We start from the raw sequence: 27303 nt of genomic DNA, 5'->3' as shown, positions 1-27303 counted from the left end.
GTTATGTCTAGTTTTACATTTTCTTGTAAAATGCATGCAAGAAAATGCATTGAATAAATCATTTTCACACGAAAATGTAATCACTGCACAAGGTTACTCCTGGAGGAGGCATCTGGATCCTTGGAAGATGTTCTGGGCATGTCTCACCAGAAGGAGGCCCCACGCAAGACTCAGGACACACTGGAGGGACTATGTCTCTCAGCTAGCCTGGGAGTGTCTCGGCGCCCTCCTAGAGGAGCTGGAAGAGGTGTCTGGGGTGAAGAAAGTCTGGGAGTCCTTGCTTAGAAAGCTGCCCCCGCAATCCGGCCCTGGATAAGCGGAACAAAATGGATGAATGGATCAGAATCACTAAATGCCAATGTGATTGACTAATGCCTCTTCTCTGCTCAATAACTGATTAATTCGACTGCCATTGCAGTCCTAGAGCAGGATTAATACTCGTAGAGAGTGGATACAAAAGAGAGTGTACAGAAAAATTCTAAGATTGGAGAACTATGGACAGAGTTGAACTGCTGCCCCTTTAATGAATGGCTTGTACCTAAACACTCATAGTCACAGAAGATTATCCTTAGTCTGAATTTTGTTCACCCTGTAATTTAGGGTCATGACCTTTAGGGCTGGGGTCACTGTGTAGCAAAGGGCCACTCAGAGAAACCCAAAGTATTTTTACAATTGAGAGGGTCTGATGCAGATGAGTGAGCAGCTGCCAGTCTTCAGACTGTGTTCTCCTGTTCTGAATCTGAACCCTTACCTGCAGGCTACAGAGTCTAATACACAGGCTGGTCTGTTAGGACCTAAAGCTTCATTCATACGAAAGGTGCAGAATGTTTTAATGTGGTCTATTTAACAAAGGAAATGCTACCTGTCCATCACCTGTCCATCGCTGTACAGAATAACCACAATGTGTTTTGTGTCTAGTTTCAAATGACAGTGGTTGGTGCAAAAATGAGAAAAACAAAGAGCAGACAGACAGATTATGGGATTACACAGCCTTGTTATGTTTCAAAAACAAAGTCCTGTCAAATACCACCCATAGCTACCAAGTGAACCCAAGTCAAGAATATATGAGAGATAAAGACAGATCATTAGTGTAATCACAGCAGTTTACAACAGAGGAGTGTGGCGTTAGCATGTTTCCCTGTGACATTTTAAAGGAAATCTCATCTTCCGAGCGCTAAGTCTGCAAATTCAAATACAATGGCTTTGATTATGTGCTTCCCCTCCATAAATCATGTGACTTAGGTCATTAGTCTGGACTGCCACTGCATTCTGAGATTCTCATAAACTTAGATCTCTGTGTTTCATGCCAAACATATTGCTTTCTAATTGTATTTCCTTCTTGGTACTTTGACTTTACTGTGCATACCTAATTATATTTTTGTTACTAGTTATATGTGTTATGTTTTTTTTTTCCCGACTGGCAACATCATTTTTAAAATGATAAAATTCTGATTATATATATTTATTTATTTATTTATATTTAAAAAGTACCTAGTGCCTGTAGTCTAAAAAACTAAATACTTTTGGTCACTTTAGTGAGCTGAGCTAATCCCATCAGACCAAAGCATATTTACAGACAAACTACAGCTTTAGCATTAGCATGGTGCACCTTGTCCCGCAAACATGTGCCTGAGTCTGATTAAACACATATAGTCATTGGCGCACTCCACCCACAAAGCAGTACTACAAATTGTTATTCAATCATTATGCACTCTAAATGCTGTGTAATATTGAAGAATTTTATTGTACATTTACTTTAGGCATTGCAAATAAATAAAACAAAATTTAAGATTTATAAAACTGAATGGGGCATCACCTGTTAGGTATCCTAACAGGTAAGGTGGTGGTAACACATCAGACCACTGTAAGCCCATAGGCGCTTTGTAAACGTTGTGTGGTGCTTGGCTGTTTTGTGTCCAGTCACAAATAAGAAAGTCCAATTATACTTTAATACGCATATTCAATTATAAAAAATATGTAATTTATTGACCCCAAATTAAACAACAACAGCCAGATCTTACATTTTGATATTACAGTAAGTAAAATGACAGTCATGAGTCATAAGGAACCCCAGCTGTCCACAGTAAAGCAGGTAATTGAGTTTTCACTCACACATACAAAAGGTCTCATTCACTCTTGTCATTCTCACTGCTGCAGTGCCTACAGACTGTGGCTAGCAGGCCTCCACAGCTCTTGGTGTTTAAATTGTTTAGCAGGCTCCAGACTGCAGCACAGGCTGGAACTGCCCAGCCATGCATATGTCTTCCTGTTTCTGGCGGACAACACGCTGGATGGCAGGGGGCAGGCCACGGGGGTTCCTGGAGAAGACCAGGGCATATCCATCATCGCAGGAGCCATCCTCTTTGAGGGTACGGCAGGCATAGGTGATAGCATAGTTATCATAGTCAGTGTCGATCACCCAGTAGTTGTCACCTGTTGTGAAATATGCATGTGTTAGTCATTCAAAGAGCAACAGGCTTTAAAAGCAATAAAAGAAAGATCATTACTGACCTCCGCTGGACAAGTAGCTGGCCAGTCCCTGGTAGTTCATAAACATCTTACCAGGGGTTTCAGGGTCAGGGACAGAGTACTGAGCAGCCATATCAGCGCACACAACCCAGAAACTGAAAAAGAAGGACATACCTATGTATTAAAAACAAAGAAAAAAAGACTAAAAAGCTGACCATTGAGATCAGTGAGAAACTGAGCAGGTAAATAATTGTACTGTATTTTTACTCCTTAAAAGTAAATGTTTACACTTGAAACTCACCCAAAGAGAGTTACCCGACCTTTGGAGGAGGCAGTCATGCTTCCATCATCATCAATCGTGTACTCAGCAGAGATGTTGTCCTGAAGGAACAGACCCTCAGGATCCTTCTTCTGCAGAGCGTACCATTTACCTGCATACTACAGGGCAAACACAACCACTCACCATGCTGAACAATTGATTTGAGGAATGTTTTTATTGACTCACTCTTTTTGGGTCAAAATCCTCTTTGACGTTAAAGCTGTCAACAACACAAGAGGCAGACAGGCTGTACTCCACACAGGCCAGCAGCACCAGCAGCAGAGGCAGTTTTGATGAAGTCATTCTGTTAGAAATACAATATTTTAATTCACAGAGAAAGAATATAAATGTAATGTTTAAAAAGTAAATTTAAAAATTATATATTTTTAGCTAATTTTACCACAATAATTGATTGACAAATTGACAAATAGAATCAAACTTTTACAAAGAATTTCAGTAACTGCAAAGAAATAAATGTTCCCTTTCAAAACACTAAGATTTAATAATGTATAAAGAAAATCCATCTTAGATCTTACCTTGTTGGTTAAGAGACGAAAGGTTCAGACACAGTGTGGTCGTCTTGTGCGCTTGTGTCTTTATATACACTCTGCACAGACAAGCTTACGGCTGATTTTCATTGCTTGGGACTAAATAAGGTGCTTAAATCTAAAAGTAATCCTGTTGGGTTGAAATCCTTACTCTAATCTGGCTTCTACTTTCAAACCTGCCCAAGACTTACGATAAAAACAATTAGTTCTTTATGTAACTGACTAGTAGCAAGAATAGTAGAAAATGTTTACAAGATCAGGACAATTCACAAATATTGTGAGCAGAGTGGACCAAATTGCATTTGTAACATGAAAATGGTTTTAAAGAAAGATTTTTTTGTTTGTAGACCCATCTTGTGGGGGAAAAGAAGGAATGTTCCTGATAAGAACATTAAGGGTAACATGCCACGTGCCATGCTGGTGCCAAAGCACAGTAATCCCTCAATCATGAGCAAAAAGGAATAATAAGCAACTATTGAAACTGTTGTTTGTGTTATCTATCCACTTCTCTAACAACTAAATGTGAATTTAAGTGCAGATACATAGATTAAATGCCTGAGCTACAGTGTTTACACCTCAAATGTCCTGAAATGTCCCTGGCATGAACTTGGAGGGAAGACTTTTGAAGAGTGTGAATGTGTGAACAAAAATATGTACATGTATTAATATACATATATTACTAATAATAACTTAACATAGGCTACTGTCCTTCTATCAAACATTTGAGGTTTCAGCAATCAAATGTAAAACCCTGCAGGAAAATCATAAATCATATTAAGACAACAAGGTAGTAACTTAATACTAAAAGAGGCATTAAGTGGCTCGTTTACACCAAATTGTTAATTGTTCACTTTTTACTAAATTAAATAAATTAAATGGTTTATCCTCTGTGCCACCATAGTCACAATAGAAACCTGTGGGAAACACAGTGCATTTAAACCTCAGCTGATAGTATTACCAGTGAATTACAACTACTAATTGATGTAATAGTTATTTACAAAGTCAGTATCTTAGTGGATTAATCCCTGTCACTCTCCAGTCTGGACATAGAGCATGGTCCATGCCAGACAGCCCATCTATTTTTTCCACTGTCTGTGCTGCTTTCTAATCCCAGACATAAATAGCACCACCCTCAAAACCTGAGATCTCCAATTAGTCAAATCTCCAACTATATTTATCAGTCTGTTGATGTTATGATTTAATAGTAATACTCTACTTGTATGGTCTGTAGACCTGTTCATTGACATTATGGTTAAAGACAGGGGCCTCAAGATCTGAGTGTTTCATCAATGAAGTAAAAAAACTGACCTTAAATCAACAGATAATAGACACACTTTTGCACTAGCAAAAGAAGATGCAGACAGGCTAATAATATAGGATTACTCAAACATGTATGAATGAAACAAAAGACAACTCTAGGTAACAACAGAAGGTTGCTGGTCGAAATGTGTTGGCGTCACTCCATGTAATAAAGGACTTTTAATATATTCAGTCGGTGGCCTTGGGTTTGTACCTTGCCCATTTTTACATTTTCCAGTTAGGGCTACATTCTGTTGAGACTTTAGTGATTTGAATATATTGCTCAATGCTCATAATAAAAAAAAATAAAAATCTCAAAGTCCTCTAAAAATCAGCCTATTAAAAATAAAACAACCTACAGTAATCTTACAGTCTTTTCACTTTTTCTGGTCTCTATCTCAAATTATCTTATTATTAAACAACAATTACATTTCTACATTTCTACGATAAGATGAAGTCTACATTACATTTCAAGTAGGCCTAAACCATATTCTATGGCCTAAAAAACACTAGCCTCTTATCTTGGACAGCTTCGCCATCATAGGCGTGTGTGATCTTCATCACGATGAAGGATGATCTTGAATCTCGATGGCGCTCACCAGATCTTCACAGCACCAAAAACAGGTAGGCTAAACGCTAAAATTTTTATTTTTTTTTTTTTTTGGCTAAACGCTAACATCTTACATGTGTCTGTGACCCACCCACCGACCCCCCACACCATAGACTGTATAAAGATAAAGATATAGGATTATATATGCAGTCTATGTCCCACACACACATTTGAGTTAAGATCATGTAGGCTTAAAGTAGTGTAGTAAACCCCACGTGTTGTTTTGAGTTATTATAGATCCATGATAAGCTACATTTTCAACTCTGCTCTATTGCATTCTCCAGGTTATACCACCCTCTTGCGGGTTTGAAAGTTATTGCAGCAATGCAATAAAACTACAATTTCAAGATAAACTGTAAAATGTAGCGTGTGATCTATTTGTGGCATTGTAGTAACGATCTTCTCCTCTCTCTACAACACTGACTAGCTCACTCACGAACACTCTTATGTATTATAGTTGAAGCAGATTATCTATCTGACCTTTTGGTCAAGGTATTTATGAAGCCTTAAATTAGACTTCTCCCCAGACTGGTTAGGGCAAAACAAAAAACAAAAAAACAACAACTTGAAGACACAAAGAATACTTAAATAATAAATAAGCTTACACAAATAGGCAGTTTGAAACTCTTACTTTAAAATACTAAAAATATGTAACAGTGTAGCAACTTTTAGCCATCCAAATTAAATTAATCTGTCTGTCCACATGGCACACTGAAAAGCATGGGCTAGGCAAACAAAGGAATTTATACAATTACCACTGCATTTTAAGGAGATCAAACCTTGTTTAAGTCAATTGCATCCCTTTTAAATTTTTCCCCATATCATCTGGACTGGGGACCACCAATCCTTTCACAACTTTCATGGGGGCACCTATCCCCAGGTTGAGAATCACTGGCATAGCCATAGTCACTTCTACTTATTGACCATATCTTCTGGCCAATACAAGAGGACCTTAGAAAGTGCACAGCCTAGGCACAATCGAGATGTCCATGATCCACAGGGATAACTGGAAATGGGTATGGTAACAGGCAAGGCAAGTTCATCATGTACCCTGTTGTATTTGATAGTATTAGTAGTATCTCTTCACTCATGTATTCCCTGAGTTAGGACAGACATGCTAAGTGCTAGGGCATAGTCCCATTGTTAACAATATCCTGCAGCCTGCTAAATGATCAGCTGACATGTTTAGCTAGGTAGATCAGTGCTAACCTTCAGCACTATCCCCTGATGACAAAGGGATTGTCAGACTCCACCTGCTCCTTAAGGTTCTCTTTCACTCAGTCCACTCAGCACACCAGGGGGCAATCGCTGTATTCCCCCAGTAATTGGACTAATATCTGCTTAATTCACAGGAGTATAATTTTGATGTTATATGCAGATGAGTTTTTGGACTTTTAGGGAAGAGCTCTGGAGGTAGCAAAGTTTGATGAGCTGAAAGTTTATTACTGAGGAAACAAGAGAAGACACCAACAGCATGGGAGTGAAAAAAGAGGATGTGGAAAAGTTTCTCCAAGGAAATCCTGCATTTGCCAAGGAGTATTTTGGCAAGGCGTTGAGTCCAGACTTCATCTCAAAGGCCTCAGGACTTCCAGAAAACCAGGTGGATTTCAACAGTTTTCAGCGACTTTCTCAGGTAACTGCAATGATAACAACTGAAATATTTCCCCCTTTAGAAATACCACAGTTATTCACAAGCACACACACACGAGTATCAGAAAAGAAATGCATTTCAACATTAACTGATAACTGATCTTTCTGTCTTTGTGCTTTTTTTCTAAGATGGAGGAGAGCCAAATCCTATATGACATCATTACAGACATGCAGGAAAATGTTAATATGGAAAAGGTTGTGTTCACACTCCTGAAGAGGATCAGTGCGCTGATCCATGCTGACCGCTGCAGCCTGTTCATGTACCGACAGAGGAACGGTGTTGGAGAACTGGCCACCAGGCTCTTCAATGTGAATGCCCAGGCTCAGCTGGATGACTGTGTGGTTCCTCCAGACTCAGAGATTGTCTATCCCTTGGACATGGGTATAGTGGGCCACGTGGCTCAGACCAAGAAATCAGTTAATGTCAAAAATGTTACAGAGGTAAGAGGCAAACCTTCTGACACACTGAACAGGTACTCTTATACTATATACAAAAGGTTAAAAGGTTTGCCACACACAGGAAAGATATGGCATTTACAATTAGCTGACCTTTTATTAACCAACAAACTATAGTCAGAGTTAATACGTGTAGCACTGAATGTGTGGATGTGTAAATCCCATATCAGACATAATCCATTTATTTCAGTATCCCATGGGCCATTGCTTCAGCTCTGGATTAGACATCCCTGGCATTTACTCAGCTATGAGTGGAATTATAAAACCGATCAATATGTAGGCTACTTGAAGATGCCTCGTGGTTCACTTTATAAATAAATGTTGTGCCCTCATTTATTTGTCAATGTCCTTCTCTCTTTCTCACTTAACAATTACTATATTGCTAAAAATAACACAGATTTCCCATACTGCAGAAAGAGCAGTTTGTAGATTAGATTTTCTGATTTGTTTTATTTGCTTGTCTGTGTTTGCTCATTTTGTATTCTATTGTCAACTCTCAACAAATAATTTTTTTTATAAATGCTGTTTTAGAACCAGTACTTCAGCTCATTTGTGGATGAACTCACTGAATATAAGACTCACAACGTTTTGGCTACACCCATCCTCAATGGAAAAGACATGGTGGCAGTGATCATGGCTCTGAACAAGACTACAGGACCTCACTTCACTGAACAGGATGAAGATGTGAGAGTCAAGCACAACAGCATACACTTACACTTTAAAGCATTGTTAATCTATTATGCCTAAATACAACTCAGATTCAGATTTAATCCCACCTAAGTTTTATATTTGAGATGTTTTGTCCTCAACAGATTTTTTTAAAGTATCTGAAAATTGCTAGTTTGAACTTGAAAATCTTCCATCTGAGTTACCTTCACAACTGTGAGACACGTAAAGGAATGGTAAGTACATTTATTGCAGTAAAACTGTAATGCCATTACTGATAAAACTGTGAACTTCTAATATATGGGTAATTGTTCCCATAGATGCTGCTGTGGTCTGCGAACAAGGTTTTTGAAGAACTGACAGATATTGAGCGACAGTTTCACAAAGCCTTGTACACTGTTCGAGCCTACCTTAACTGTGATCGGTACTCAGTCGGTCTGCTGGATATGACCAAGGAGAAGGTAAATAAGACCATGCATCTTGACAAACAACAGATTACCAGAGTCAATATTCCCTACATAACATGAGGCATAGTGTGTATTGAAAATGGGTACTAAGTGTATTGTTGCAAAAGCAATAATAAGGAGTCTAATAATAATGAGTATTATTAGACATTTTACAAATCTCAATATTTGTGTCTTTAGGAATTTTTTGATATTTGGCCAGTACTGATGGGAGAGCAGCCACCTTACTCTGGACCTGTTACACCTGATGGACGGGTAAATATTTACAATTGATGCATCATAGACAGACATAGACTCTGATAGGGTCAAAACTTTTTTTGTCTCTATAAAGCTCTATCAAGCAGCATTAGCTTCATTTAGTTCACATTTTGTACAAATACTACCATGTACTCTAGGATAATTATTAGAAACATAAAAAAAAATAACAGTTAATTAAGTATTCGATTTGTGTTTTTATGGCGAGACTCATCTGTTTTTGCTTTTAGGAAGTTATATTTTATAAAGTAATTGACTACATACTGCATGGAAAAGAGGACATCAAAGTCATACCGTAAGTTACAAGCTAAAAAATGTATGTAGTCATCATCTTAACTTAAATGAATGAAACTATGCCTAAAGCACCAATGTACTGTATGGTAACATTTTCTTTTTTAAATCAGGAACCCTCCTGTGGACCACTGGGCTTTGAGCAGTGGTCTTCCTACGTATGTTGCAGAGAGTGGTCTTGTAAGTTTGAAATCAATCCCTTAAAGCACCTATATTACGCTATTTGATCAGTGATCAATGTTATGATGTTGTTTCCTCATCAAAAACATACTTGGAGTTCTGTTTTGTTTCATTCACACATGTTTAACACACAAACCCTGTATATTTAAGATGGGTGATTCTCTCAAACAGAAAACACTGTTCACCTTGTGACTGTCATGCAACAATACAGGAAGTGCTCCACTGTGTTTTTAAACTCCATACACCTTCACTGGAATTATTTTGGATAATTTCAACCATGGAATTGCCAATTTCTCCTAAAAAAAAAAAAAAAAAAAAGGTAAAAGGTAGCTATTAACTCGAAAAATATTGCTGCATGACATCATCAGGTGGTACAGAGCATTTTGAGCTTTGGAGATATAGACAGACTAATAATAAAGGGTTATTCAAATGTGTGAATTAAACAAAACACAACTACAGGTATGTTTTTGAGGAGATAACAACATGGCTAAAAGCTCACAAGAGTCAAATGTGTGTAATATAGGACCTTTAAAAGACTATTTTAATGTTAGGTCTTTTTCTAATTATCATCTTGATTTTTACATTAGATTTGCAACATCATGAATGCTGCTGCTGATGAGACATTTAAGTTTCAGGTATGATCTTGTACACGGTAAGAATTCACTAAAAAGATCATAATCACATTTGCTTCCTTCAGACTGAGGCCCTTGATGGCAGTGGTTGGACTATAAAGAACGTCCTGTCACTGCCAATTGTTAACAAAAAAGAAGAGATTGTTGGAGTTGCCACATTCTACAACAGGAAAGATGGGAAGCCTTTTGATGATCATGATGAGCAGCTCATGGAGGTAAAAAGTATATCAAATCATATCTTGTCATGTTTTAGATTGCCTGTATAAATGCAGTTTGCTGAATGCTCTTTTAGGCTTTGACACAGTTTTTGGGCTGGTCCGCCTTAAACACAGATACTTACGACAAAATGAACAAGCTAGAAAACCGTAAGGACATTGCACAGGACATGGTGCTGTACCATGTCAAATGCAGAAATGATGAGATCCAGAACATACTTGTAAGAATGCTATTACATCTTAATATTTGAAATACTATCAAATTATGACCATTTTGGCAAACATAATGTAATTTATGTTTTACCAAGAATACCAGGCAAGTTTTTGGATGTGAGCCCAGTGAGTGTGAAGAGGAAGAACTTTTACAAATTCTGGTAAGAAAGAAAGAAGAAACAGAAAATGTAGAAGCTTGACAATTGAAACCATGAAAATACAAATGAATACTGGATTCACTGTTCATCTTTTTAGAAAAAAGATCTGCCGCCACTGATTAAAAAATTTGAGATCTATGCATTTCACTTTTCTGATTTTAACTGCACTGAGTTGGAGCTGGTGAAGTGTGGAGTCCAGATGTACTATGAAGTTGGTGTGGTCAAGAAGTTTCAGGTCCCACAAGAGGTAGGCAACCAAAAATCTAAAGGTCTTCACAGTAAAAGTTAATACCTATAAAATATATTATATCTTTTTAGGTGCTGGTGCGTTTCATGTACTCTGTTTGTAAAGGCTACAGAAGAATTACTTACCACAACTGGCGCCATGGCTTCAATGTGGGACAGACCATGTTCACACTTCTTACGGTAATAAACCACCAAGTATCATTATTTTCTTAAATGTTTGTACAATAAACAAATAATTTTCAGACAGGGAATTTGAAGCGATATTATACTGACTTAGAAGTAATGGCCATGATAACAGCAGGATTCCTCCATGATATTGACCACAGAGGAACCAACAACTTGTACCAAGTCAAGTAAGTGCTGTGCCATATCATTTAGTTACTATACCATAAAGCCTAATTGTAGAAAAAAAAACAAAAAACTTAAAACATTTTGTCTAAAATATGAATCAATATTTTCAGGTCAGGCAATCCTTTGGCAAAACTGCATGGCTCCTCCATATTGGAGAGACACCATCTAGAGTTTGGAAAATTTATTTTGTCTCAAGAGGTAAGAAGAGAACCGATGACAAAAAATTTATGAATGATTGACTGATTGATTCTAGAAGACTCATCCTCTACAATGTTGAAATACTCTCTCTTATATTGTTGGCAGTCTCTGAATATCTACCAGAACCTCAACAGGCGACAGTCTGAGCATGTCATTCATCTCATGGACATTGCTATTATTGCCACAGACCTGGCTTTATACTTTAAGTCAGTTGACACATAATATATTTATGTGTTTGCAAATATAAAATGGTCATAAATGTGAATCCTTTGCCAATTCAGGAAACGAACAATGTTTCAGAAGATTGTGGACCTGTCTAAAACATATGAGGATGAAAAGAAGTGGGTGGACTTCATGTCACTGGAGACAACAAGGAAAGAGATTGTAATGTATGTACAATGCACTACAAATGTAGAGATATTTAGACACTTTTGTCACCTTGCCATCTGTAACTATTTCAGGGCCATGATGATGACTGCATGTGACCTATCAGCTATTACCAAACCATGGGAAGTACAGAGTAAGGTGAGAAACCCTAAGATAGATGTTGTTTACAGTTTAACAATCGCTAAGGCAGCCTATTAATGGTAAAGATGACTTATCGGTTAGGTGGCTCTGTCTGTTGCTGAAGAGTTTTGGGAGCAGGGTGACTTGGAAAGAACAGTACTTGAACAACAACCTATTGTAAGATTTCAATTTACCAATATGATTTTCAAATATAGCGTTGTCTTTTTCAAAACAATTTTATGTTATTCTCTAGCCAATGATGGATAGGACTAAATCAGCGGACCTCCCCAAACTTCAGTGTGGTTTCATTGATTTTGTCTGCACATTTGTCTATAAGGTAATGTGAAATACACATGCATCTGTATCTCAAGACATGAAAGCACTGTGTTATTCTATTTATTCTTTTCCTCTAGGAATTTTCTCGCTTCCATCCCCAAATCCAGCCAATGTTGGATGGTCTCCTGAACAACAGAAAAGAGTGGAATGCAAAAAAGGAAGAATATGAGGCTAAACTCAAAGCCATTGAAGATGCAAAGGCTTCTAAACAGGCTGCTGCTGCCAGTAAAGGTATTATTATCATTGCTATTCAATATAATATAGATTTCAGTTAGCTTATTCCTGTTGGATTTAACAGTTGTGATCAAGCTTAATAATATTTTTTTCTGCTTGGATGACTAACAGCTGACAACCCAGGAGGCTCTAAAACTTGTTCTGTGTGCTAAAGGACATCAGCACAATCATTAAAGGAGAAACTGTTTCTAACTGACTGTCCAGAAATAAATTCAGTAATGTAAATTAAGAAATTAAAGGTGCTTTTAGCTTCCTAAAAGGTCTAATATCATCATTCAGTATTGTAAAATGTTAGGCTACTGTACCATCTTCCAGTCAACTATGATTTACTGTGGGATTGCTTAAGCACCATAGAAGCAAAAAGTAGATAGTGGTGAGATAATCAGCTCAGGGTTTTGAGCAGTCACATTGATCTGTAGCTAAAAATGATGCCTTTATTGTAAATACAATACTGTATATGTAATAGAAAAAAACAGATGTAAATGCAATTGTTTATTTGAACTGAACTTTATTTACTAAAACTTACTGTCCTATTTTTATTGTAACTTGAATAACTGCATATGTTTACATTTCAATGATTAAAACAATGTCATCTAACTTATAATTTGTCAGTGACGAGTGCTTGTAGGGACTGGTAACATTTGTATCCTGTATATTTTAGGATGATCCCAATGATGATATTTTGGCAGTTCAGATCAGAAATGTGCTCAAATGCACATGCAGAAAGTGCAGGAATATCCAGCTAGTTGTGCTATTTTATTAAACTCCACAGAGTCAGTTGGAACATAGATTTTCTACTGTTTTATATTGCTTTCTGACATCTAAAATTTTTACACGTTTTGATTGATAATTCCAAATTCAAATGATTAAATATATAAAGTTTATGTTAGCAGCTATTTAAAAATGTGCTTTCAAATGATGACATGTACTGTAGAACAACTAAGGTAGATTACCTTCTACTTAACACTCACTGGAGATTCTGTGAATTGCTGTATTATTAATAATGTTTTTACTGTATTTTCGACCACTAGCTTGTGAAATGTTGGCCATAATAAAGCTAATGTATTTTTCAGTCTGGAAACCTTTTTTTTTTACTCAAAACAACACTCACAGTATAAAACAATAATTAACAACATTTTATATTTGAAACATAAAAGAGCTCTATATCTAGTTCATAGTGTAAGCAAAACATTACACAACACCCTGCCTTCATGTAATGCTTCTGTCCACACAGCATTTTATACCACTTGTCTGTGACCTCAATCCAGGGATTGCTGCTAAACAAGGCTAGGATTACAACATCATTCCTCTTCATCTTCTATTGAAGGACAGTAGTGCATAGATTCAGTAGACATCAAGGTGTGAGTTATAAATGTATGTCACTGTTTGCTTTATACCCTGATACCTCCAAAATACAATTGTCTCTCCTTTGCTCTTTTTGCTCTTTTTCAAGACAGGTTAAGTGACTCAGGTGTTCAAGCTGAGATAACAACACATTTATTTTATCATAAAAAGATAAAGATAAAAGGTAAAACTGTCTATATATGTGTGTGTGTGTGTATGTGTGTGCATCAAATTGCTATAGAGAATGCATAATGCATAATACATTTTTATGTGACCTATATGAATATACAAACATTTGCAAAATTTCAGATGCTATACCATCTGTGCAGACAATATAAATAAATATAATATTCAGTATAGTTCCAATGACATTTTTAATTCTTCAGTCGTTATCATAGATGCATTCTGTAAAGAAAATAAAGGACTGTTGTAACAATGTTGGTGCTAGTGCTGTACAGTACAAATCTATATTTTCTGATATACTTTAAATAATTTACTTACCATCATCTCCAATATCATCATAGATATCTCCATCACTGCAAGAAAAACAAACATATAAAAACTGGCTCATTGTAGTTTCTTGTATGTATCTTGGTGTATATACTTACTCTGTAGCAACATAGCTGGTTGATACATAACCAACTGTTATCAACAAACAAACGTAAGTAAATTGAATATAATTCACCATGTTTAATTTACTTTCCAGCGCAAGACTCACATTTGCCATCTTCATTTCTACAGATGAATTTGTTATCAACTGGTTTCACAATTACATCAAGTTTCTCCCCTGCTTTGAGTGAGAGCTCTTTGTTACTCCACTTCTTGTTGGTTAGATTTGGGATGATGGTCACCTGATGCAGCACCGTAATCTCTCCATCATACTAAAATAACAGGCCATCGACAACAGTTACTGCATGTCATTTCAAAATTATGTACAGTATTCAAAACTACTGAAATGAGGTAGGTTGGTGTCTACCTTAAACTTTTTTCTGAATTCCTTCTCTTCTTTCTCTAACTTTTTCTGCTTCTTTGGATCTACCTTTGGTATGCTTTAAAAACAACAAGAAAAAAATCTATTAAGGATTTCTGTAATCTGACAGAAAAAACTATTTGAGCCACAACTACCCTATCATGGGTGGGGGAGGCATATTTTGAGAGTCCACATCATCGTAAATGTCTTCGTCAATGGCATCTTCCTTATGAACTATGAAAACATGCAAAGGTTTAGAACACAGTTTCTCATAACACTCTTTACAGCATGTCTATACTTTACCTGTATCTCCTGAAAACTGACTTGTTGGGGGCAATCTAAAATCATAAAAACACACAATTAAATACTGTCTTAATCAACCAAGTAGATACATTTAGTGATCACAATTATTTGTGCAGTAAGTATTTTAGCATGCATGAATTTGAGGACATAAAATGATTTGAAAAAAAATAAAAAAGTACATATATATATATATATATATATATATATATATATATATATATTTTATTTATATATATATATATATATATATATATATATATATATATATATATATATATATATATATATATATATATATATATATATATATATATATATATATATATTAGTTTAATTTTGATTGGCAGATTTAGATGGGGAAGATTAATAGGATTTTGCTGAATCTTACTAAGGCATGCATTTTACACTTTAGTGCTGGGAGCTCTTCTGCTCCGTTCAAGCATCCACTGGAAGACACGTGGCTTCATGGGAGACTGCAATGGTTCTGAGGGACTGAACAGCCAACCAAACATCAGAAAGGTTTCTATTTTCTACATACCTTTCCAGACACCAACTGTTGATAGACCAGCTGAAAACTTGGCTATAAGTTCTATTTTAAGTTAAATTTGAATATATTTTACATGTTCTTACCTAACATCTACGATAGGATCTACATCATCATATATCTCTTCTCCATCCACTGGAAGAGGTGGGAGAGCCACTGCAGACAGAAGTGCATGTGTGATGAACTACATAGTAAAGACTTGTAAGTAATATAAATATAAGAATGAAAATTCAGCTTACCCACAGGACCTTTGGCTTTACTGAAAAACATAACACAGAACATGTGGTACATGGTATTTTATAGACTGATTCTCTGGTAGACTTACATCTTTCAAAATATGACATAAATGTGATCAGATTTACCTCTTCTCAGGAGGTGCCATATCAATGTCGTCATAGACCTCAGGTTCATAAGCTTGCCCAGCCCCTTGTTGCTTTAGAGCGTTGAAGTCGATTTCCACTGATGTTATCTTTACGTAACCGACTAAAATGAGAAGTTTGAAAAATAGCCTAAATTTTTGAAAGCCTCCAAACTCCACTTTCACTTTTTATATTTCGGGTTAACACACTTGCTCCATCTCGTGCGCGGCCCAACCACTTGCCCTCAGGGTTGCCCTGGATGCGGATGATGTCCAGTGAGTCTCCCTGCTTCAGACTAAGGTCAGTCTTAGTGCCTTTAAAGTCCACACGAGCCTTGCCTTTCTGAAGAACCTCCACTGGACCCACCAACTGGGAACATTTCACATTTTTTGCCACCATAAAAATAAGGTATTCAGAATGCAATGAGCACAGCACTGCACAGTTGTTTATAAGACCTATTTTCTCACTTACTTTAAACTTCTTTCTGGCCTCTTGTTCTTTCTTCTCTCGTTCCTTCTGTTCCTTTTTCTCGGCTTCCAAGCGTTTTTTTTCTTCCTTGTCATCTTTTGCTTTTTTCTTGTCCTGTTTTTGTTCTTCCCTTCACAAAAGAAATTCAGAAAATAATCTAGAGGTGTCCCAGGTTATTGCTGTAATAAACATGTGTCCAAAGTATTCTGTATGTATTCGATGTGTTGTCAAACAGCCACTAGGGGGAAGTATTACTCAAGAGTACAAAGAGTGCAATAGACAAGATTTTATTGAGAATGCATGCCTCTATAGAACAGTGCTCTTTCTTTTAAAATGCCCTTAGGGTTATGTTTTAGAATATATTATTTTATTATTCATTTGCTTTTACCAAATAATTTATAATTTCATATAAGTGATCAATTATATCATAGTTTCTTACCATCTTTCATCAAGATCCTCATACATTTCCCCATCATCGTCATCATCCTCATCTTTCTCCTGTGTCATAAAAAGCATTACACACAAATACACTGCACATTGCAGCACTTAACTCTTCATTTAACTTAACTGTCTGCCAATCTTTATCTTGGCCAAATGTAATAAATCAGGCATTGTCACAACTCACCTTTGATATCTGGCTTGGATGAACTGCAAAAAAAAAAAAAAAATATACAGAATTTACTTGTATTGAGCTATTGTATATAGCATTTTATTGAGTTGACTTTTGCTTTTACTTAGTTAAATCTGCAGATGGAGCACCAGTACACAAAATAAAGAAATATAATATGACATTGTCCTCTGAAACATGACTTTTAAAAATTCTGTAGCAACAAACCTGGTGGCAGAGGTGGTGGTGCACTGGTCGGTCCATCAACATCATCATAAAAGTCTTCTGTTAGATTTCTGGAACAACACAAGGTCTCCTCCTTAGTTTTTGTATGTGTTTATTTGTTTTTGATAATAGTACTGCCATTTACTTGTCTTCTATGGATCTTGATTGCAGACTTGGGACAGGGGGTGGTGGAGGGGTCACATGGTTGCTATGGTTACTGGGGTGAAAGGGAGGAGGCGGAGCTATGGTCCTCTTTGGATCTTTAACAACAAACATATGTAGGTCAGATGGTATAATGGCTTTAACATACAATGCTGTTGTCTCCCATAACTGAATGATAATAACCGACAGTTGTCGATTGAAGCTGAATGTAATTATGGAGTTTTTGTATTTATTTTAGAACACCCTCGTTCTTACTTCCTCATGAAACAAAGTCCACTGTTAAACTGAGACAGTAAATACTTGATTTATTGTTACAGACCATGCCATAGCTTTTATATTGTGGTCTCTAACACTGATAATGTTTGAATATCATTGCACTTACTATAGGAGTACTCTCTTTTCTTTTTCACACTTCTGACATGCTGTTCATTGCATACTGTTGTGAAAAGGAAATGCTCTTGATACCACTAAATAAGAGGAAGCTTGGCCTGTCACAAGGTCTCCCATCAGCAAAACAATGTCCAACTTCTATAAAAGGTGAATGATGGAGAATACACAGAAAATGAAAGTGTTTGACGACAGATGTTTTGGAGCCTTTAGGCTCACAGGTGTGCTCCAAATGTTGTTCTAGTTTATCTCCATCTAGACCAGTCCTCAAATGCTGGTGCAGTTATTTCTGATGGTTATATTTTAATCAGACATTTTAGATCCACTATTTGAAGCATATTATACCTTATAAATATACCTAGAGACATAAAGAAGGGTTTGCTTGTTAGAAGAGTTTTGCTCACTCCCACCCAGAAATTCCAAGTGTCAGTAAAAGTGATTCATTTGTTTAGCCAAACATTATGCAATTTACCTAAAACACAAGGAATGTTCCACCAGCAGTTTAGGCATTCTAAATTACAAAACTGAGGCTGTACAAAAAGAATATGGGATGCTACAGAATGTTTCACATAATAATACTGAATATATGAATAATTAGCTCATTTAAAACACATCCAGAAGTATTAACAAAATATGGGAAACAAAATAGGAAACAAAATATGAACTAATACAAGAATTACATGCATTTATGTCTTAAGTACAGGGGTTGGAGAAACATGACCCTAATACATATCATGAGAGTAATAAATATGAATTTGCCTATCTATAATATTACCTCATGTTTCCTGCACACAATTAAATATATACCAATAATTCACCTGACTCGACTCATTAAATTGCTTACAAATTGTAATTTTTATATAGACTCAACTGGTATCAACTTACAGTATTCTCTTGACCAGACCTGAAAAGGGAAAGAGTCTGCTGAGGTGAATCTACAAAGTTCCTCTAAAAGATATTGGTGTTAAAATAGAAGCACGCTATTTTCACACTTTTAACAGCTGCAAATGTCTCTGTACAACAAGGCTTAATTTTAGAGAAGACATGTTACAGTAAAACTTTATTGTACAATGTGTTTTCTTCTTTTAGGGTATGTACTTAAGTAAACCATATAAAATATAATTTCTTTCTCTTTCATTACAGTATTATGTGCTATATAACCATAATTTCCGGACTATAAGCTCACACTTTGAACCCTGCGCTTTATAGCCTACAACCATGCGGCTAATATATGCACGGGTTGTTTCACTGGCACATTGTCCATATGTACGGTCTATGGTTGGCCATCACAGCAGAAAGTGCCGCTGTGTGCGGTTGACATGAAGCTGAAGTGTTAGCTAGCGCTGATGTCAGCGCACTAAAACAGCTTATCACCCTGTGATAAAATAAGTTATTATGCTATGATGCAGCGGGACGAACTGGCTCAATGCAAAAAGACTATAAAAGCTTTAAGAGGCTTTAAAAACGTTCTTGAAGACGTGTACACCTGCGGCTTCTAGACAGGTGCCTATAAATGTACACTTTTTTTTTTTTTTTTGATGCATCTTATATTTGTTTCACCAACATGTAACGTGTGTAAATCGTGGTAATAGGACAACCAGGCCAACCACAAGCCACCACTGCTCTTTACAGTATGTAACCTTTCTTTCATATACTCTGTAGTAGCGCTTTGTGTAGATCTTACCATCAGCAGGTGTCTTGGGTCCTCCCTTAAACGCATCTAGGTTGACAAATGGAGGTCGGTTTGGTTTAGCTGGAGCTGGGCCCAGGGCTAAACTGTTGGGGAGTGGGTTCTTCTTTGGCGCTGAGGAGTCACTGTTGTTAATGTGAGGGGAGGGCTTCTTCAGACTAGGCTTCTTGCTGGCGAGAGGTTTGGGAGGGGGAACGGAGATATTTAGAGGCGGTTTGTTGGCTGCACTTGGCCTCACGCAGGCGTCTTGCTCTGCTGGCTCTTTGCTAACTAAGATTTGTGCAGTCCTTGTGTTTGAGGTTGGTTTAACAGCAGGGATTACAGGAAATGTGGGTTTTATGACAGGGTCTGTGATCACTTCTGCCTTTGTGTTCAGAGCAGTTGCCTCTATTTGCTGTTGTAATTTGAAAATATTGTTGTTAGGTTTGGGTTGCACAGTGGGTATTTTAGGCGCAGGTGGTGGTGGAGATGATGTGGAGTCCTCTTTGATCCAGTTGGGTTTCACAACGGGTTTGAGAAAGACCGGTTTGGGCTCTGACCCAGCAGCACTCACACCAGCCTTGAACAGAGGTACTATAGGCTCAGGTGATATAGGCTGTATATAAGGTGATTTTGAGGGTAACTTATGTTTGCTAATAGGTGGACTTGTGTTTTCCTGGGAGTTTGTAAACTTACTGGCCAGGGCTTTGGTTTTGTTTGGTTCTTGGGCCACTGTGTCACTTTTAAATGATGGAGTGTTTTTAAGAAAAGAGGGTTTTGGAGGAATAGGTGCACCACTGTCTGACACAGGCTTTTTCATGTGCAGTGCCTGCCCTGACAGTGTGGCATGGACTGGTTGTTTGGGTTGTCCTGGACTAGCGAAGGGGGTATCTTCTTTGCTTGATGCATTTCCCTGAAAGCGAGCCATCATGGCCTTTACATCAGGCTTGTTTTCCTGAAACAAATGGCAACCAGTAGGGTCAGTGTGGTGGCCAGTATGTCGCCACACCTATTACAGTAGCTGGTTCAACTAAATCAGGAAGTGCAGATAAGGCAGGAGGGTGAACTACACTGCTGCTTTTCTAAACATGTGAAAGTGAGAACATAGGACATGTGAATATTGCAGAATCACATGTAATATTCAAACATCATGTGCAAAAGTTTTGACATGTGGTAGCCTGTGAAATAGGGGAAAAGAAACAATGCAAAGTTCCCTCATCATGCTTCTGTTTTTTTACCACAGTAAACTTAAAATGGCTCAATATGTCCCTTTCCAAATGAGTTACAGCAAGTGGTTCTCAAAATAGTGGTGCTACTGCAATTTGGTAAAAACCTGTCAATTTCCAATGTAAAAAAAAAAAACAACTAGTTCTCCAAAATGCTGGGTATGTGTGACTTCCACATATTTCATGTTTTATCAAGCAACTTTGACTTGAATGATATATTATTATATATATTATGTTACTGATCTGCTATGTTGTGAAGGACACATGCATTACATATATTTGACCCCTTGCTGGAAAACGCTCTGTAACATTGAAAGTTAATGCTGGCCTGCCAGTAAATAAAAGAAGGAATGTAAGTTTGTGGTCAATGAGGAACAACTATTTCACTCCGAAGTTATGCATGTATTTTAAATATGTATGCAATTTAAATATTCAGCTTCCACAAAATAAAAATTTGATTATATTACATTGTAAAGAACAGAAAGTAATCTGACCAGTTATATACTATATACTGACCAGTTATACAGTATATAACTGTAATAGACAAACAGCAAGAAAAGACTGTTTTTTACATACACGCAAATATACAGACAGTCTGTCATCATGTGATGGTATTAGTTTCAAAGGTGTATAATACACTCAAATCTATATTTGAATATGTGACAGTTAACTCAAATATTATGCTTGTTTAAGTAATGCTACATGCTTTGTACTCACCATAATGGAGGAGCCAGTGCCTGTGCTGTGTCCAGAGAGCTACAGGACAAACCAGTACTGAGCCTGATTACTTTATTACTGGTAGGAAAGTCCTTCAGAGTAGAGCTATGGAGAAATAGAAAATCCAGCCACAGTGTATGCCTTCAGTGTGGGCAAATGTGAACTCTGTCCAAAGCGTAAGTATCACAACCACTGACGACTTCCTCTGCTCAGTGTGTGCGTGTGTGTGTGTGTGTGTGTGTGTGCATGTGTGTGAGTGTGTGCATGTGAGTGTAAGTGTGAATGTGTTGCCTGAGCATGTGTGTGTGTGTGTCTGTCTTTGTGAGTGCGTGTTCATACTGCATGTGCATGTACTCAGTTATCTCTGGGTTTGATCAAATGGATTTGCCTATCCCGAGCAAACACCATGTAGTTTCCTTCTCCAACTAACAGAAAGAAATTAATAGCCAGAGAGGGATGCTTTATATTAATATCTATTATATTTTTAGTTACTGTTTGTTTATAAAACACTAAACTGATAAATTACATTCATTATAATAAAAGAGGGATGATTTATTGGACAGTACATTATTTTGTAATGTGTATTTGCTTTGGAAGTTTTATTTAACCTACTACATTCTGTTCTATTTGTCACTCTAAATGTTTTGTTTTTATTCAGAAAAGGTAGTATTATTTACAGTTCTTGTAATGCAGAAACTTAATGAAGCCATCGTTATTCAACTCATCTATGACACCAGCCAATAAAGCATCAATAAAAACCTTTATATACCTTAAATACCTTTTCTGTGATTTTACATTTACATATTAACATTTTTTTTTTTTTCAATTTGAATTTTATTAGCAAAATCTGAAATACATTTGATTGCACTGACCATATTTTAAGTGTTTCACAGCATTTTTATTATTGTTGTTGTTGCTATTTAATTTTCACCTGTCCTTTTCTATAAAACTAGGTTATTCCTCTGGTCCCTGATACAAGTACCTGTCATCTGTTCCCTCGGCATCATATCCATAATGCCCTTCCTCGCCTCCCTGCTGATCTTTGATGTCACTACATTGGATCCCAAGTCTCCTTTGCAGTCTCTCCTCCTGCACACGCTGCTCCATGGAGTCCACCAGGTCATACACACTGTCCAGGGACCACATGGGAGAGGTAAACCAGGCCTTCACGTCGCCATCCTTCCCTACCACAAGCATGCTGAAGTAATCCTTACTGATCTTCAGCTGCTCCCTCAGGTTGTTCACGGTGTCTTTGGACAAAGGTTCCATTTCACTCTGACTGCGACCTAAAATCCATTTTCAAGGTGAAAAGCAAATTAATAAGTTCAAGATCATTCTAATATACATATGAGTACATTTAAAATAGTAGGGAAACCCCTTTTATACCATTTAATGGAAAGAGCTCAACAGTCCCTGTGGCTTTTTGGCCTGCTCCTGTCAACTTTAACATCGCAAAGTGTCTGATGCCTGCAAAAAAATAGAGGATACACCTGATCCAGAGATTTCCAAAAACAACTATGTGATATATGAGATGTATATGAGATACATTTTGCATAATATGGCTTGTAAATTAAGCAGGTGCAGTATTATGCGATCTTAACAGTAGTGGTTTATCACAGCTGTGAAGTACTTTACTCACCGAGTGCACACTGTTGTCCGCTTAGAGCTGAGAGCTGCTGCTGGTAAGAGTAGTCCTCTTCAGAGGGAGCCGAAATGAGCAGCAGCCTCCTCTTTGACATGAACCTGTTGGTCAGATTTTTGATTGTGCCAATTGTAATCTGCATACAATTACATAGTCAATACTGTAAGAAATACTAATGATAAAAATACCTTAGAAGTGAATTCTCTGTTTCTGGTTGCTGATGGTTTCTGGAGCAAGCTGGCACAGTTTTTCTCTCAATTTCTTTCTCTGGCCGTCTTGATGAGAAGTTATCAATAAACTCAAACAAAGCAAGAGTCGATGGTGGAGCCTCAAAAACTCTCTAAAAAAGTAAATGGGAAAGACAAACTTAAGATACTTAAAATACTTTACATTTACAAAACAAACTGTGTCCTTACAGTGGGCTTAATGTCATAGTCTGTGATGGTCATTGAGAAGAGATCAGGAGATGAGAGGCCAAGTTCAGAGCGAAGCAGAGAGATGAGACCTGTGTCTGAGATCTGCTCTGAGGGACCACTCAGCGGCGCACTGGACTCTGAAACAGGTACTTTATTTCAATGCAAAGGTGGGGGAGAACCACAAGGTAAATTAGGTTGATTTTCAGTGGACTGAAATAGGTTAGATTTTGAAGTCATGTATTAACTTTTGTATTGGTTATGATTTACTTTTGTGGAAACTAACCAGAAAGGCTAGTTTTGTTTAACTAATACATAATGATGTATTCAGCAGCATGTGTAAATCTAGTTATACCAGGGTGGTAATGCTGAAGGGTAAGCAATGCGTCACTTCCTTGTCCCACTATTGTTGCCACAGTGAACTTTCTGATAGCAAGCTCACACTGTTGCCTCTCATTCTCCTCTTTCAGTTGCATGTACAGTTTGGCATCTTGGCTTGGAGTTGAAATAAGCTGTGAAACAAACATCATTTGTAATAAGAGAAAACTGCAAAGGGAGATGATAAAAACTCACCATAAGTCGTCTTGTCCCCCTTAAAGAGTCCATAAAGGCTCTAAGTGCGGCTTTGTCTTTCTCACTCACTTCTCTGCTTGACTTTCTCCCTCTCCCTTTCTTTTTCCCTTTCTTCCCTTTGCCCTTCTTCTTTGGACTTGCTTTGTCATTACTGTCACCCTTTGCATTTGGTTCATGCTGAATGTTCTTGTCTTCTTTATGTGTTTTTGTTACTGCCTTATCGATCCTAGTGGGGCACAGATTATACATTTTTATTTATTGTTCATTATTGACCACAAAATGATTCTTAAATTTCAAAAGCACAAGCGTTTTATTTTTGGTGTTGAACATGAATTACTATATACTTTATTAACTATATAATTATTGTATTAGGATTATGTTGACACATAGACCACTGCAAGGAGTCTTTGTAATAATGTTGTGTGCTTTTGCCCACCCTCATTTAATTGTTTAATCAGTGCACAGGACATTAGGTCACAGGTCTTTACTCAACCAATATCTTCTTTTGTCTGCTGTTGTCCTGCTGGATTGTCTGCCATACATATTACTGTGTGTCTTTCTAGGTGTTTCTTTTGATACCCCCAGATATTCATAAACCAACTGTAGCGTTCCATACGTAAACCATCTATAGTGTATAACAAAATGTATGTATGCATTTGTAAAATGTAAAATGTATTTTCTGCATGGACTAAAATATAGGGTAAATTTTTCAGTATGGATCACAGGGATGTTAATTAAAATATTCCAAACAAGCTTTAAAAACAATAAAACTAATAAAATTGGTTTGGTTTCTAAAATCAAATTTGCTGAGTTACCCAACCCGAAATGATGCTGACCTTTTTCCAAGAGCCACATGGTGACACGAACTATGCTTCGCTACATATATTTAGTGGCAACCCAAAAGTATGCCTATCACGATAACAAATTTTGAAGTGTGATATATTGCTGAAGTAGTATAGATGATAAATGATAATAATGAAACCAACCATAAAGCAGAACTATCCCCCAAAACCTCTATAATGAATCATAGAAATTCATAATTCAACCATGCTCAAATCAGATTGGTAGAAAATAACCCAAAATTTCCCACTAGTACAAAAAAAAATACACACAGTCAATATTGACCACCCAAAAATATTGGTCCAGCTTTCATATACTGAATGATTAGTTGATGTAGTAATTATCGTAACATGCCTTGATTATATGATACTGACTGAAAAGAAATTATCCTCACCTTTCCTCCTGGTTGCTTGATGTTACTAAAGGATGTCTGTCTGTCTCTTTTTGAGTTTCAGTCCTTTTTCTCTGTTCTGGGTTCAGCTTTTGTGTAGATCCTGGAGAAGACCCTTTTCGGATAACAAATCTGTAGTACCCATTTAAAATATCCTGGATCTTGCTCTTTAGGGCTTCCTTTTTGTCTAGAACCATTTTTCTCTTAGGTGCAGCCACTGAAGTTACATTTCCACGTCTCTGGGAGCTCAACACCATTTTTGTCTTTATCCTTTTCCTTTTCCTCACAACTTTCTTCTTGGTAAGTTTACACCTACGATCAAAGATAGAGATGCTAAACAGAGATAAGGAAACTAAAACATAACATAAAAATCTAGAGATAAATAAAGAGCGCACCTCATGTTGGGTCCTTGCCTGGTCATCTTCTCCAGCTTTCTCTTTGGAAATTGGTCTATCATTTCAAAAATGGCTTCAACTCGGACTGGATAAGGGAAGCGCTCACTGGTTCTTAGGTTCTTTTTAATCACCAGCATAATGAACTCATCCTAAAATAATTTATGCATGAATGTGAATATTTTGCATAACAATTTATATTTGATCTATTTGTTTTCCTTACATGTCCAGTGAGCTCCAGGTAATGGAGTAGTTTGCTCACTGTGTCTGGGTCCAGGCTTTCCACTGATGCTTGACCCTCTATGGTGGTCTTCACTATCCTGCCCTCCATCATGGCATTTTGGATGATGGTTATAATGTAGGTGTCTCTCTCTGCAAGATGGCAGTTCAACCCTACCTGAGGTAGATTTTGGTATGCATTAGTTTGTTGTTGTGGACAACAAACAGATCTCTTTATATGAATAAATAGAAAAAAGATAAACCATAGACTCGTTTTTGCAAGTTCAAAAGGAAACAGATCATTTTCTGTAAAGAAAAGTGGAAATATCTTCCCTGTAGACACTGTGGTTTCAGTTTAAGTCCTTTATTAATCTCACCTGGTCCATGTCTTCCAGCTGTTTTTCCATCATGCGCAGATAGTTGTCGTTATGGGAGGAGGCTGTTATAACCCATAGCCTCTTTTTGCCTTAAACAATACAACTCCATATAAAAATCACAATCAGGCTGAGACTTGTAAAATTATGTATTTGTCTTACCTGCAAAATCCACCAGAAAATCCAGCTCTGGAGCAAAAGTTGTACTTGGCTCTGCTTTTGTTTTTTCATGTTGTGTATCTTCTTCCAGCCCAAGACCCAGTTCAAGTCCAGTTGGTAGATCTGAATAGTCTCCCCAGTCCCGAACATTTGGGTCTGAAGACTTTAACTTGCTTTGACCAGCCCCTGGTCTGGTATGCACCCAATTCGAAAATGATAATAATAGAACTAATCTGCAAAGTAGAAGCATCCTTATTGCACAAGTTGATCGTTATATCAAATGTCCATATCCACATTTGCTATTTCAGTTAAAGGTTGTTTGGTAAAAATCTCCACATCTCTGAGTCAAAATTTTTCATAATGTCTGTATAAAGAGCAGTTCAATGCTATCTGCCCCAACACATGCTGAGAAAGACTGACTGAAGCTGTTCTCCCTCTCGACACACACTCCTGGTTCACATTATACCCCAGCCTTGTCGTTAACAGGAAACTCCTGGAATTTGCTCTGACTTCAAAGCATTTTCTTTCAACAAATTTCACTCCAACTCCCACTCCAACTGCCACCCTCTCACTCCAACAGATAAAATGCATACTTTTTGTTTTTGTAGGTGGCAGCTTTGTTCATCACGTGTTTTGATGAATCCTTTCAATGGCAGAATCATACAGGCAGCAGTAGCCTACTGCAGTGAGGTCAGGGCATTGGGAACCCATTCAGCACAATGTACACAGAAATGTGCACATTAAAGTTTTAGTCAATTCAACATTAACTTTTGATGTGATCTTTGTCCTTCAAAAACTATAATTGCTGACATGCAGTTTTATGCATTTTAATGGAGCTTAAAGCCAGTGATGGAATACACAGCAATTTTTTATCAGTGAATTCAATCATTTAATCAAGCAACGCTTTTATAAATTGTCTGTTCAACACAAGAATGGTCACCAAAGCATTGGTAGACCTTAACCTCCTTATTAGTGTTGTCATAATTCTAAATGTAGATGAACAGATAAAGACAGAGATACAT

General features: G+C 37.1%; 4 protein-coding genes across 6 annotated transcripts; 1 reads left to right on the top strand and 3 right to left on the bottom strand.

Annotated features, from left to right (window-relative positions):
* Positions 1 to 2209: 2209 nt before the first annotated feature.
* rbp4l (retinol binding protein 4, like) lies at positions 2210 to 3091 on the bottom strand. The gene is made up of 4 exons (XM_020940263.1): positions 2975 to 3091; positions 2771 to 2907; positions 2512 to 2624; positions 2210 to 2433 (listed from the first exon to the last, which is right to left on the bottom strand). The coding sequence occupies exons 1-4, from the start codon at positions 3089 to 3091 to the stop codon at positions 2210 to 2212; spliced, it is 591 nt and encodes a 196-aa protein (XP_020795922.1).
* Positions 3092 to 6719: 3628 nt separating this feature from the next.
* Positions 6720 to 13338, top strand: pde6b (phosphodiesterase 6B, cGMP-specific, rod, beta). The gene is made up of 23 exons (XM_055153611.1): positions 6720 to 6878; positions 7025 to 7336; positions 7883 to 8035; positions 8164 to 8253; positions 8338 to 8478; positions 8662 to 8736; positions 8967 to 9031; positions 9141 to 9207; positions 9795 to 9842; positions 9905 to 10054; positions 10132 to 10275; positions 10363 to 10428; positions 10523 to 10672; positions 10744 to 10851; positions 10915 to 11024; positions 11133 to 11220; positions 11326 to 11426; positions 11502 to 11609; positions 11682 to 11745; positions 11830 to 11904; positions 11981 to 12064; positions 12141 to 12294; positions 12409 to 13338. Exons 1-23 carry the CDS (start codon positions 6720 to 6722, stop codon positions 12447 to 12449), a joined length of 2553 nt encoding a protein of 850 aa, XP_055009586.1. The 3' UTR covers positions 12450 to 13338.
* A 74-nt stretch (positions 13339 to 13412) lies between these two features.
* Positions 13413 to 21490, bottom strand: fybb (FYN binding protein b). 3 transcript variants are annotated; one of them, XM_020940257.2, is made up of 19 exons: positions 21279 to 21490; positions 19351 to 20290; positions 17263 to 17377; positions 17121 to 17188; positions 16911 to 16933; positions 16725 to 16783; positions 16289 to 16415; positions 16027 to 16186; positions 15821 to 15941; positions 15698 to 15717; positions 15545 to 15614; positions 15320 to 15406; positions 14915 to 14949; positions 14767 to 14845; positions 14618 to 14690; positions 14360 to 14522; positions 14250 to 14283; positions 14143 to 14177; positions 13413 to 14046 (listed from the first exon to the last, which is right to left on the bottom strand). In XM_020940257.2, exons 1-19 carry the CDS (start codon positions 21279 to 21281, stop codon positions 14024 to 14026), a joined length of 2235 nt encoding a protein of 744 aa, XP_020795916.1. In that variant the 5' UTR covers positions 21282 to 21490; the 3' UTR covers positions 13413 to 14023. The 3 variants fall into 3 exon arrangements, with proteins under 3 accessions (XP_020795916.1, XP_055009585.1, XP_020795917.1); XM_055153610.1 differs by lacking the exon at positions 15320 to 15406 and having other exon boundaries at positions 21279 to 21489; XM_020940258.2 differs by lacking the exons at positions 13413 to 14046; positions 14143 to 14177; positions 14250 to 14283; positions 14360 to 14522; positions 14618 to 14690 and having other exon boundaries at positions 15303 to 15406; positions 21279 to 21489.
* Positions 21491 to 22064: 574 nt separating this feature from the next.
* On the bottom strand, positions 22065 to 26396 carry ccdc80l2 (coiled-coil domain containing 80 like 2). Its single transcript, XM_055153842.1, has 12 exons — positions 26285 to 26396; positions 26126 to 26214; positions 25753 to 25926; positions 25533 to 25681; positions 25141 to 25449; positions 23907 to 24132; positions 23689 to 23845; positions 23337 to 23485; positions 23109 to 23260; positions 22918 to 23021; positions 22665 to 22745; positions 22065 to 22564 (listed from the first exon to the last, which is right to left on the bottom strand). Exons 2-12 carry the CDS (start codon positions 26156 to 26158, stop codon positions 22233 to 22235), a joined length of 1866 nt encoding a protein of 621 aa, XP_055009817.1. The 5' UTR covers positions 26159 to 26214; positions 26285 to 26396; the 3' UTR covers positions 22065 to 22232.
* Between the last annotated feature and the right edge of the window lie 907 nt (positions 26397 to 27303).

Source organism: Boleophthalmus pectinirostris, unplaced genomic scaffold (assembly GCF_026225935.1).
Source record: "Boleophthalmus pectinirostris isolate CB_2022bp ecotype Guang Dong unplaced genomic scaffold, ASM2622593v1 HiC_scaffold_18, whole genome shotgun sequence".
NCBI classification, from domain to species: Eukaryota; Metazoa; Chordata; class Actinopteri; order Gobiiformes; family Gobiidae; genus Boleophthalmus; species Boleophthalmus pectinirostris.
The sequence above is the reverse complement of the archived record's forward strand: the minus strand, read 5'-3'. Positions and strand labels throughout refer to the sequence as shown.

What these genes read in the sequence shown, in the direction of transcription:
- rbp4l (XM_020940263.1), bottom strand. Translation starts at nt 3,091, where the DNA reads ATGACTTCATCAAAACTGCCTCTGCTGCTGGTGCTGCTGGCCTGTGTG. An exon ending in AGGATTTTGACCCAAAAAGA is followed by an intron (nt 2,908 to 2,974) that starts GTGAGTCAATAA and finishes TTTGCCCTGTAG; the next exon opens with TATGCAGGTAAATGGTACGC. An exon ending in GGTCGGGTAACTCTCTTTGG is followed by an intron (nt 2,625 to 2,770) that starts GTGAGTTTCAAG and finishes CTTCTTTTTCAG; the next exon opens with TTTCTGGGTTGTGTGCGCTG.
- pde6b (XM_055153611.1), top strand. Translation starts at nt 6,720, where the DNA reads ATGGGAGTGAAAAAAGAGGATGTGGAAAAGTTTCTCCAAGGAAATCCT. An exon ending in AAGAACTTTTACAAATTCTG is followed by an intron (nt 10,429 to 10,522) that starts GTAAGAAAGAAA and finishes TCATCTTTTTAG; the next exon opens with AAAAAAGATCTGCCGCCACT. An exon ending in TACTTGAACAACAACCTATT is followed by an intron (nt 11,905 to 11,980) that starts GTAAGATTTCAA and finishes GTTATTCTCTAG; the next exon opens with CCAATGATGGATAGGACTAA.
- fybb (XM_020940257.2), bottom strand. An exon ending in TCAAGATCCATAGAAGACAA is followed by an intron (nt 17,189 to 17,262) that starts GTAAATGGCAGT and finishes GTGTTGTTCCAG; the next exon opens with AAATCTAACAGAAGACTTTT. An exon ending in TCAGTTTTCAGGAGATACAG is followed by an intron (nt 14,846 to 14,914) that starts GTAAAGTATAGA and finishes ATGTTTTCATAG; the next exon opens with TTCATAAGGAAGATGCCATT.
- ccdc80l2 (XM_055153842.1), bottom strand. Translation starts at nt 26,158, where the DNA reads ATGATGGAAAAACAGCTGGAAGACATGGACCAG. An exon ending in GGGGGACAAGACGACTTATG is followed by an intron (nt 23,846 to 23,906) that starts GTGAGTTTTTAT and finishes TTTGTTTCACAG; the next exon opens with CTTATTTCAACTCCAAGCCA. An exon ending in ACAGAGAATTCACTTCTAAG is followed by an intron (nt 23,022 to 23,108) that starts GTATTTTTATCA and finishes TCTGACCAACAG; the next exon opens with GTTCATGTCAAAGAGGAGGC.